This window comes from Dama dama, chromosome 30, assembly GCF_033118175.1.
Source record: "Dama dama isolate Ldn47 chromosome 30, ASM3311817v1, whole genome shotgun sequence".
NCBI classification, from domain to species: domain Eukaryota; kingdom Metazoa; phylum Chordata; class Mammalia; order Artiodactyla; family Cervidae; genus Dama; species Dama dama.
In genome coordinates, this window is record NC_083710.1 from 71776965 (window position 1) to 71789534 (window position 12570).

At 42.3% G+C, this 12570-nt stretch overlaps 1 protein-coding gene across 1 annotated transcript in view; it reads left to right on the forward strand.

The window, feature by feature from the left end:
- The window catches only part of LOC133049359 (ATP-binding cassette sub-family C member 4-like), a 297052-nt gene that overhangs the window by 36707 nt on the left and 247775 nt on the right, over positions 1 to 12570 (forward strand). The window contains exon 3 of the mRNA XM_061133336.1: positions 766 to 886. Coding sequence (XP_060989319.1) covers positions 766 to 886 — 121 coding nt within the window. The remainder of the gene's footprint in view (positions 1 to 765; positions 887 to 12570) is intronic.

A 12570-nucleotide genomic window follows, 5' to 3' on the forward strand; every position in this document is an offset into this window, starting at 1 on the left:
ATCTGAGAGACAAGGTATTGAGGCAAGGAATATGACTTTATTCAGAAAGCTGGCTGACTCAGAAGATGGCAGACTGGTGACTCAGAGTAACCATCTTGTCGAGGTCTGGATGCCAGGTTCTTTTGTAGAGTCAGAGAGAAGGAAGCAATGAGGAACTAAAGTCAAAATGCAGAATAGAGAGGGAGAGGCAGTGGGGAAGTAAAGTGAAAGGATTTTCAGTCCTATAACACATCTCCAAGGGAATGGCCAGCCTTTGGAAGGGGAGTGTTAATGTCTTCTATTCACAGGTAGGGAGGTCAGATTATCTAAGAGCTGAACAAAGGCACTTTAGTTTACAGTCAGGCAGAGTGGCAGGGTCATCTGAGGCAGGCCATTATGTATGACTGCAATAACAAAAGCAACAAAAAGCAAGTGAGAGAAACAGTTTCCAACATGTAGTCAGCATTAGCTTCTTTTCTGCAACAGGAGGAAGGTGTCTGCCCTCTTGAGCTGTTCATGGTGCTGTGAATCCAGCAACGTTTGTCAGGAAGTCATTTCCCAAGACTAGGACTTTTCCCTTCAAGGCTTGTTGAAGGGAAACAGGCCTGGTGCTTCAGGGTCTGCACCGTTCATCTTTGCTCACAGGAGCCCCGTGGGCAGTTAGCCAGCATTTTTGGGGCAACCACAGAGCGCCCTGTAGTAAACGCTTATCTTCCACTCCACCCCTCCCCTGTTTTCCTTGTGGTGGACACGCTGTTCTTCACTGTGCTTTGTTTCTCATCACAGGTACTGGGATAAAGAAGTGAAGAGAGCTGAGAAAGATGCACGGGAGCCTTCTTTAATGAAAGCAATCATAAACTGTTACTGGAAATCCTATTTGCCTTTTGCAATTTTTAAGCTTTTTGAGGTAAAAGCTTTTATATAGAGTGCATTGCTGTATACATGCAGATCAGTACTGAGATGGATGCAGCTGGTAGGGAAAGAGGCCAGTGGTTTAAGATCAGAGGATAAAATGTCTAGGAAACATGATGCAGCTCAATGGTTGTATTTATCTTTAGAATACAAAGATACTTAAAGGACTGGACCTCTGGGGGATTACTCTTTTCCTTTTAACTGATTAAAATGTAGTATCCTGGAAAGAAGGACTGTAAAGAAAAGACATTTTATTCCAAGTTAGGATATTGTTCAGTTCATTTCAGTCACTCAGTCATGTCCGACTTTTTGCTACCCCATGAACTGCAGAACGCCAGGCCTCCCTGTCCATCACAAACTCCTGGAGTTTAACCAAACTCATGTCCATTGAGTCAGTGATGCCATCCAGCCATGTCATCCTCTGTCATCCCCTTCTCCTCCTGCCTTCAATCTTTCCCAGCATCAGGGTCTTTTCAAATGAGTCAGCTCTTCGAATCAGGTGGCCAAAGTATTGGAGTTTCAGCTGCAACATCAGTCCTTCCAATGAACACCCAGGACTGATCTCCTTTAGGGTGGACTGGTTGGATTTCCTTGCAGTCCAAGGGACTCTCAAGCGTCTTCTCCAACACCACAGTTCAAAAGCATCAATTCTTCAGTGCTCAGCTTTCTTTGTAGTCCAAATCTCTCATCCATACATGACTACTGGAAAAACCATAGCCTTGACCAGACAGACCTTTGTTGGCAAAGTAATGTCTCTGCTTTTTAATATGCTGTATAGGTTGGTCATAACTTTCATTCCAAGGAGTAAGCATTCTTTTAATTCCATGGCTGCAGTCACCATCTGCAGTGATTTTGGAGCCCCCAAAAATAAAGTCTGACACTGTTTCCACTGTCTCCCCATCTATTTACCTTGAAGTGATGGGACCAGATGCCATGATCTTAGTTTTCTGAACATTGAGCTTTAAGTCAACCTTTTCACTCTCCTCTTTCACTTTCATCAAGAGGCTCTTTAGTTCTTCTTCACTTTCTGCCATAAGGGTGGTGTCATCTGCATATCTGAGGTTATTGATATTTCTCCTGGCAGTCTTGACTACAGCTTGTGCTTCTTCCATCCCAGCGTTGATCATGATGTACTCTGCATATAAGTTAAACAAGCAGGTTGACAACATACAGCCTTGACGTATACCTTTTCTTATTTGGAACCAGTCTGTTCTGTGTCCAGTTCTAACTGTTGCTTCCTGACCTGCATATGTTTCTCAAGAGGCAGGTCAGGTGGCCTGGTATTCCTATCTCTTTCAGAATTTTCCACAGTCTATTGTGGTCCACACAGTCAAAGTCTTTAGCATAGTCAATAAAGCAGAAGTAGATGTTTTTGGAGCTCTCTTTCTTTTTCGATGATCTAGCAGATGCTGGCAATTTGATCTCTGGTTCCTCTGCCTTTTCTAAAACCAGCTTGAACATTTGGAAATTCATGGTTCATGTATTGCTGAAGCCTGTCTTGGAGAATTTTGAGCATTACTTTACTAGTGTGTGAGATGAGTGCAATTGTGTGGTAGTTTGAGCATTCTTTGGCATTGCCTTTCTTTGGGATTGGGGTGAAAACTGACCTTTTCCAGTCCTGTGGCCACTGCTGAGTTTTCCAAATTTGCTGGCATAATGAATGCAGCAATTTCACAGCATCATCTTTCAGGATTTGAAATAGCTCAACTGGAATTCCATTACCTCCACTAGCTTTGTTTGTAATGATGTTTCCTAAGGCCCACTTGACTTCACATTCCAGGATGTCTGGCTCTAGTTGAGTGATCACAGCATCGTGATCATCTGGGTCATGAAGATTTTTTTTTTGTACAGTTCTTCTGTGTATTCTTGCCACCTCTTCCTAATATCTTTTCCTTCTGTTAGGTGCATACCATTTTGTCCTTTATTGAACACATCTTTGCATGAAATGTTCCCTTGGTATCACTAATTTTCTTGAAGAGATCTCTAGTCTTTCCCATTCTGTTGTTTTCCTCTATTTCTTTGCATTGATTGCTGAGGAAGGCTTTCTTATCTCTCCTTGCTATTCTTTGGAACTCTGCATTCAAATGGGTATGTCTTTGCATTTCTCCTTTGTTTTTTGCTTTCCTTCTTTTCACATGTGTTTGTAAGGTCTCCTCAGACAGCCATTTTGCTTTTTTGAATTTCTTTTTCTTGGAGATGGTGATATTGTTGGTGATTAGTAAATGATATAATGATCTTTGACCAAATAAAAGATCCTACAAACTGAAGGAATATGTGCCTTGTGGTATTGAGAAAGTAAATTTGGACCAGAGCCCCAACAACATTACCAAGTCCAAGCTCACACTGCTCGCTGCCAATGAATCTGAGGGATGCAGAGCTGGCTGACCAAGAAGGTGGCAGAATAATGTCTCAAAGTAACCATCTTATGGGGGTTCTGGATGCCAGGTTCTTTTATGCATCAGAGATGAGGTGAGGTGAGGAAACAAAATAAAAAGGCCATTTAATCTTGCAAGTATCTCCTAGAATGGCAAGCCTCAGGCAGGGGGATGTGTTAATTTCTTCCTTCCTGCCATCTACAGGTGGACGGGGTTCTGTCAAAGGCATTTTCATTTAACAGCCAGACAGAGGGGCAGGATTCTCTGAGGCAGGCAATTATGTGTGACTGTAACAACAAAAGTGGCCTAAGACACAGATCTATCATGGAAGACTCTTCCCAGTTACAAAAGCACAGGTGCTCAACAAATAATTGTTTTTAATTTTTATTGGAATATAATTGCTTTACAATGTTGAATTAGTTTCTGTTGTACATCAGAGTGAATCAGCTATATGAACACATACTTGCCTCTTTTTTGGATTTCCTTCCCATTTGAGTCACCACAGAGCACTGAGTAGAGTTCCCTGTGCTATACAGTAGGTTCTCATTAGTTATCTATTTTATATAGTAGTGAAGATATGTCAATCACACTTTCCCAGTTCATTCCATCTCCCCTTCCCCCTTGGTATCCATAAATTTCTTCTCTATTTCTGCTTTGTAATTAAGATAATTTATACTATTTCTTTTCATGTTCTATATATATGCATTAATATACAATATTTGTTTTCTCTTTCTGACTTACTTCACTCTGTATGCCACTCTGTAGGTCCATCCACATCTCTACAAATGATCCAATTTTGTTCCTTTTTATGGCTGAGTAATGTTCCACTGTATAGATGTACTACATCTTCTTTATCCATTTCTCTGTTGATTGACATTTAGGTTACTTCCATGTCCTGGCCATTTTAAATAGTGCTGCAGTGAATATTGAGATGCATGTGTCTTTTTAAAAATCAAGTCATTTATTTTAATTGGAGGATAATTACTTTACGCTATTGTGGTTTTTTTTTTTTTTTTTTTTTTAACCATACATTGAATTATAGTTTTCTTTGGATATATGCCCAGTAGTGGGATAGTTGGGTCATGTGGATCAGATCACATCTGATAAATGCTTTCCTAAAGTGGTAATTGTCACCCCCTCTTCTTCAAGGAGAACAGAATCTGGATCCCTGCATCTCAGCTGAAGTTGGCCAGAGCTCCCAAGAGCACATCCATTCCCCTGGCTGCCCCCTTCCCAGTGGGCTGGGTATCCCAAGCCAAAGGCCCTGATAGGGAGGAGCTCCAGTTTCACTGTGAATTGGGGAGAATTTGTGAGCCACTCATGCTGGTTCCTGTCCCTGGCTGTGGGGGTGGATTGCTGGTTGAAGGTGGAGTCTGGGAGCCTGGCATTGGCAGAGGGTGAAGGAAGAATGTGCAGGGCAAACCTGAGGCAGAAAGCTGTGAGCTCAGTGACCTCCATGACCCTGAAGGGCCTGGGTCAAGACCCCTCAGAGGACAGTCCACCTGGGGACACAGTGCTGGCAGCCCCCCTGCTCTGGCTGAGTTTCCTGGAGGTCTGCTGCAGACCCCCCTGGGTGGCTCGTGCCCTCTGTGGTCCCTTATTGCTGCCTTACGGACATGGGTGGCCTGTGAGTGTGTGACAGCAGGAGGGATGGAAGATGCAGTTGCTGAGAAAGAGGTGTTTTACATGGAGAAGGTGGGTTGGCATCAGTCCACTGTGTTTGGGTGAAGGGGGTGGGTCAGGTGGTTTACAGGTGGGCAGTGTGGTTCCTTGTTTAAGAGGCTCTGTTGGACTTCCCTGGTGGTCCAGTGGTTCAGATGCCATGCTTCCAATGCAGGTTCCATCCCTGGTTGGGGAACTAAGATCCCACATGCTGCATGGCATAATTGAAAAAGGAAAGAAAAAGACTGTTTTACTGAAGGGCACTGCGAGTAGTAGGCAGCTAGGTAGGTGAAGTTTGTCCCACACAACTGGAGAAATCAGAGAATCTGTCAGCTCACAGGTGACTGGATAGTTCTGGGAGATAGAGCTCTCCTTGATGACACAGGTGGGTTGGTCATTGTGGCAGAGTGTGGGACAGGTATGAGGGGCAGAATGCTACCTTTGATAGCGAACATACCACCTAGATAACTGCAGTGCCTTGTGAAGGGCAGTGGGGAGTGTTGATTCCAAAATTGTTTGTTTCCAGAAATACTTCCAGGAAGGCCAGGCCTGAGGCTGTATAAGGTGCAACTGGTGGAGCCCTGGCTCCTCTTTCAGGAGGTCAGTTGTTGGGTGGTCATGGCAGAGAAGTGGGAAGTCAAGGACCTTGCAGATGTGGGGGCTCATTCTTTGTAGTAGTACTGAAAGGTTGTTGCTGAACCATAAGATGCGGGATTCTTGGCCTCTGGAGGAGACAAATTCAATCCGGGGCCAGAGACGAGGCTGGATCACTCAGAGCTTTTGTGTAATAAAGTTTTATTAAAGTATAAAGGAGATAGAGAAAGCTTCTGACATAGGCATCAGAAGGGGGCAAAAGAGTACCCCTTTGCTAGTATTAGCAATGGAGTTACATACTCTCCAATGAATCCAAAGAATGTCTGGAGGTTGTAAAGACCTCACCAGACCTACTCCCATAATTTACATTTTAAGATAACAGAGTTGGCCAGAAGGTTTAATCCAAAGATTGTCCTCAGGCAGGATACATCCTTGTAAAGACCAGACCTACTCCCATAATTTATGTTTTAAAATAACAGAATTAGCCAGATGGTTTAATCCAAAGACTGTCCTCAGGCAGGATACATTGTTGTTATATAGTCACTCACAATCTGTTAATGAAAGGAAAGTAATGTCATAAAACTTAGAATGGCACCAGATAATTCATCCCTGGCCATAAAACGATTGACTTGAATCTTGTAGAAGGGCAGATTACCAACAAATAGTTTCATTTACATAGATTAGGGGAACAATACCTGAGTACCTAGGTTGGGCCATTTGGCAGAACCAACTTGAAGATAGAGACATAGCTTAAGACAACATTTCCATAAGAAAAAGAAATGTATTGGTTAACGCAAGGTTTGAGAGTAGTTAGCTTCAGGTGAAACCAGGTGTCATGGCAACACAGCATTTTAAGAGAGACCTCCTTTTAAATTTTTATAGAGAAGAAAAAATATCGCTGGTTTGTTTCCTCCTGCCGCTTAAGAGAGAGAAAAATGTCTGGAACTTGCAGCCTCTTTCCTCCGTTTGGAGACCCCTGGCCTTCCTGCCTGTTACCCTCTCAGTACTAGAAGTACTAGTAGCAGTAAAGGGGCTCATACTTAGTAGTTGTGATGGTGGCCACAGCAGTACTATTAGTAGTACAGTAATAATAGTATTAAATATACTTGAAAAATACTATAATCTGGAACTGCTATGAGTAATTTATATGTGGTAAAAGTTTTATTTCTTTGGTTAACTCAACTAAGTCATAGGTATTATATTACCCCAATTTTAGAAGAGAGGAAATTTAGTGCCAAGTAGTTATATCATGTTGGAGAAGGTAATGGCACCCCACTCCAGTACTCTTGCCTGGAAAATCCCAGGGACGGAGGAGCCTGGTAGGCTGCAGTCCATGGGGTCGCTATGAGTCGGGCACGACGGAGCGACTTCACTTTCACTTTTCACTTTCACACATTGGAGAAGGAAATGGCAACCCACTCCAGTATTCTTGCCTGAAGAACCCCAGGGACAGAGGAGCCTAGTGGGCTGCTGTCTGTGGGGTCGCACAGAGTCGGACACGACTGAAGCGACTTAGCAGCAGCAGCAACAGCAGCAGCAGCAGCAGTTATATCATGTGCCTGTGGTCACACGAAGCATAAAGGACAGACTGAGGTTCCCTCTCAGGTACTGTGACTTCTGAGCCTGACCATCTCAATGACTGAGAGCTCATCCGGGGTCAGGAAGGCTCATCTTAAGAGCTTTGTTTTCATGGTCTCAGACTCATGCATCCTGACCTTGGCCTAAATATAAGAAATAGGATACTAGAAACTCCCTGGAACAGAAAGTCAGGTTGGGGATCATAAATGAGGGTGGAACCAAGGTGATTGAACCCCAGGTTCCTGAAGTGACTAGGTGTTGACACTATTAGCAGCAGTGTCATGCTTTGTTCAGGTGGGCCAGGAGACTTTAAGAAGCCACTTTCCCTCATTACCATCCCCAAGTGGCAGAGGTTGTAACTGACCTGGTGAGCTAAGTTCTAAATAACCATCCACACTCTTAAGACACCATTACAGATTGGCTCCTTGAGTAGGAAGGTAGTGGTTCTTGGACATGACAACATTGGGACTTCGAGGAATTGATCTCTGCCCAGATCATCAGTGTTGTTACTTAGAGTACCTGGAAGCTTGCAAAGAGCTGGTATCTCTGTGAATCTGGAGGCACATTTGCTCAGTGAGAATGAGAACCCCAGGTCAATTACTGGGTTGTGGAGCAGGTCACCTTCTCTGTTGTCTGAATACACTTTCCTGCACACAGTGCGTGCCCCAGGCCTGAGGTCTTAGGGTGATGGCTGGGTAGGACCAACTGGACTGATTGGGATAATAATGGAAGAACTCTTCATTCTGATGCAGTGAAGTTCAAGAAATTTTGGGACAGTAAAGCTCAACAAGAAGTAAACCTTGACTATTTCCCCTGGCAGCTAAAAGAAGCCTAAAATCCAACACAAATACTTCTTTTTCCCTAGACTTATCTGTTGACACTCTGCTGTTTGGAAAAGCTAGAAAGAAGTTATTATAAAAAAGCTAGAAAGAGTCTGCCACATTTCAGAAATGATTTGCATGTGGTGTTTGGGTTTTCAGTGATTAAATCTGCTGAGTTAGACAGAATGAAAGTTAAATAATTGGTTTCATGAAATAACTTCCCATTTTGTGATCTTCTGTCTGTGCTGCTTTCCTGTCTTTGTATTGTAATTTTTTAAGAAAAGCATAGTACATCCTTTGTTTTATTTATTTATTTTTATTTTTTGGCCATGCTACGTGGCATATGGGATCATAGTTCTCTGATCAGGGGTCGAACCCTTGCCTCTAGCATTGAAATTGTGATCTTAACCACTGGACTACCAGGGAAGTCCCTGGTCTTTGTATTTTAGATAGTGGAAGATCTAAACTGAACCCAGGATTCTTTAAAATGTAAACAGATTTTCTTTGTGACCTCCAGCTCTCTTAATTCCTCTGGTACATGGAATGCCTTGCAGATTATCCATGATTCCCAAGCAGTGTGCTTTTATCAACCATAACTACTGGCAGCGCCAGCAAGAAGAGGCAGGTGATGCCAGTTCAGGGTGAAGCTTTTAGGGTTAGGATTCAAACTATGAAAACCTCTGTCCTGTGAATATTAGGAATCACTTTAATGCTTAGAGAAACAAGTACCAGACTAATGTTGAATTTGGTGCACTTGTAGGTCACTCCTAATTAGGACAGAATGGCCAGTGAGCTCCCAGCGTGCCTGGCCCCTGTTTGCACCTCCACAGGGAATGTGGGTGGGGAAGACAAGTTTCTGCCTGCCCAGGGCCCTTAGGGTGGAGAGGAGAAGCTGAAGCCTCTGCCTGGGCCAGAGACACAGAGACCACCTCCCAGGTCATCAGCACTTCTCTCTGAGAGATGACGTCTCCACCTGTTGGTGTGTAAGTGGGATGATCTCAGAGAGCCAGAGTGGGTTCACTCAGTCCCTTTCTGTAAGAGGGGATGAGTGGCCGGGGGTTATGTCCTATTCTCATAACACTTAGAAATGGCCTTGCATTGCCTGGTTGCCCTGCCACTTGGTCTTTGTCTGAGGTCACTTTTGTTGATGGTCTCTGGTCCAGGTGAAGGCTGTAGGAAGCACATATTTGTGTAAACCTTCACTTTGGAGCTCAGCTGATGGGTAAGAAGTAAACAGAAACCTATGAGTCCCACAGTAAGGTTTCTGCCTTGAATGAGAGCTGGTTCCCCAAGAGCCATACTGGATCTTTACATTTATTTCCCAACCTTTTGTTCTAAATGTTCCTCACTTCCACTCAACGGAAAAGACTAGGGTGTGGGGCTGGTGGTGAAAAAGTTACAGTGGGGTGAGAACAACCATTGAGGACAACACAGTAAGGGAGAGGAGGAAGGAGCATTGAGCCAAATTGACAGGGACCTGCTGTGTGTATCCTGCTGGTTCTTGAGTGTATATATTATCCATTTGGTATTAATAATATCCACAGTGATGACCTTGAGTCATAATGTAGCCACACATTCCGGGAAACAAACTCACTCAGAAGGACAATGCAGATAGTGGAGTGCAGTTTATTACACTGGTGGGCCCAAGGCAGAGTCTGCTCTTAGTCAAGGACCCCTACCAGTTTTTGTGAAAACCTTATATACCCTAAGTGTACGTGCTCAAACCCACCTCCCAAATTTCTTGAAACTTGTCTGGACAAGGTGAAAGAGAGATACAATCAAAGTTATCCCATGATTCATGTGTCATAAGTTTAGGTATTTAAACAGTGGACATTTATCAATAGGCCTGTGGTCATACCCTGATAAGCATAATGGGATTTACGACTTTTTTCTGTTCAGAGATAATTAGCACATTCTTTTAGGCGACTGGAGAGTCTAGGTACAAGTCCTGAAGCTCCTTCATCCAGGTGTCTGGTTTTCCATTGGTATGTTGGTTCCATAGATATTGGGCATATAGGTCAAAGTCCACAGTCCGGCCCAAGATGGAGTTGTATTTTCAAGATGGAGCCTGTTCTGTTTCCTCCTTCAATAAATGAAGGTTATCTTTTCAATCCACTTTCGTCTTCTTTTTAAAAGCATGTATAAGTTTTTATTATAACATTAAAATTTTTAAAAATTAAAGTATAATTGACTTACAACATTGTATTAGTTTCAGGTGTGCCACATAGGTTTTCAAGAATATTTCAAAAATACAGAAACAGTATAGGATTACAGGGCAGCAGAATATGTCACTCCAGAACATGCATCTTTGGATTGTTTTGAGCTAATTTTTTTTTTTTTTTTTTGAGAATAGATACAGGAGAAGCTCTGAAGACAGAGTATAAGCTAACGTTCTGTGAGGGACATTTACATTGATAAAGGAAATCTCCATTTATTAGGATGTCTCCCTGGTGGCTCAGATGGTAAAACCTACAACACGGGAGACCCGGGTTCAATCCCTGGGTCAGGAAGATCAGGAGGAAGATCTTCTCGAGAAGGAAATGGTAACCCACTCCAGTATTCTTGCCTGGAAAACCCCATGGACGGAGAAGCCTGGTAGGCTACAGGCCATGGGGTCGCAAATAGTCGGACACGACCGAGTGGCTTCACTTTCACTTTCACACTTTCACACTTTCTCCCTCTTTGTACCAGAAAGATAGCTCTGAATCACATAAGAATCCTGTCAATGGAGAAGTCTTCCGGGAAACCTTAAATCTGCATGACACACCCAGTCCCACCCTGTTGCTTTTCCTATTAATCTCTCATAAGTGCTACCTCACTTTTCTGTTTGTCTTGAGCTCAAGATACTATTTAAGGTAGTGAATTGAGCCAGGAGTTACTCAGTTTTCCTCAGTATCTCCCAGGTATACAGGAGGTCTACATATTAATAAACTTCTGTTTATTTTTCTCTTGTTACTCTGTCTTTTATTACAGGGAGTGTTAGCTAAGAACTCAGAGGGTAGAGGGAAAATAAGCCTCTATGTCATCCTAAGTCAGCTTCAGTAGTTCCCAACTCATGAGCAGTCTTGAATCATCTGAACCTCTACACACTCTCACTTCCCCAAATTATTTTGAAGCAGTACCTAGATATCACATAATTTTTATTCTGTAAATATTTCAGTCTGTATCTTTAAAAGATGTAGAATTTTCCCTTTATATAATTCTATTCCCATTATTATGCCTAAACATTTACTTTAATATCATCAATACCAAGCCATTGCACAGAGATGTCCTATTTCCCCATGCCTTGTAGTCTGAAGCAGAATCAAAAAAGGTGCATTTGGTTGACAGAGGTTGCATGGGTTACTTTCTGTTCCCCTCTACCTCCTGTCTCTTTCCTCTCAGCTATTTATTTCACTTATTATTTTTTAAATGGAAGAAACCAGGTTGTTTGTCCTGGAGAGATTCCCACAGTCTGGATTTGAGTGATTGCTTCCCTCCCTGTGTCATATAACATGTTCCTCTGACAGCCTACAGTCCATGGGGTCACAGAGTTGGACATGATTGAGCGACTAACACTTTCACTTTCTGGCACCTTAAGTTATTAGTTAGAAGCTGATCTGACTCATTCAGGATTTCCCTATGCCTCCTCTATATAGGAGGTAGGCTTGTAGGGTTGTGTAGCTCCCTTATAAAGTAGATAAAGTCTTCTCTTTTTGTGTGTGTGAGATGTTAGGAACTATTCATGATCATTACTCAAGTTTCATTAACTCATTAGGAATTACAAAATGTTGACGTTCTAATTCTAATTTTTCCCCTTTTCATTAGCTAAAATAAAGAGCCACTTTGTCATTGTTAACTATTTGGTTACCCCAAGCTATAGTATGTATGGGAATGGAAGGGAAAATTCTTATTTTTTTTAACTTAAAACATTCCCCCCACCCCCCCTCTTTATAATTTTTGCCAAGTCAAGTGACATGTGGAATCTTTGTTCCCTGACCAGGGATCAAACCCATGTTCCCTGCATTGAAAGTGTGGAGTCTTAACCACTGGACCACCAGTGAAGTCTCTGTTTTACTTTATTTCCTTAATATATGTGCTTTGTTGTAGTACAGTTGGCTTACAATGTTTCAGATGTACAGCAAGGTGATTCAATTATATATAGTAGTGTTAGTCACTCAGTCCTGTCCAACTCTTTGTAATCCCATGGACTGTAACCTGCCAGGCTCCTCTGTCCATGGAATTCTCTAGGCAAGAATACTGGAGTAGGTTACCATTCCCTTCTCCAGAGGATCTTCCCAACCCAGGGCTTGAACCCAGGTCTCCCACATTGCAGGCAGATTCTTTACCATCTGGGCCACAAGGGAAGACTTCAATTATACATACATGCATATATTATTTTTGAAATTATTTTCTATTATAGGTTATTATAAGATATTGACTATAGTTCCCTACTCTATACCGTAATCCTTTGTTGCTTTTCAGGTATATATATATATATATATATATATATATATTTAAATTAGAAATCTAGCATTCTATACATACTAAGTCAAACAAGTGGAATCAAAATGTCATAAAATTTTTAGCTAGGCAAAAGTTCATGTTTTCTAAAATATATATATTATACATATTATTTATGTATACAAAAGCTTTCCTACTGCTTGAAG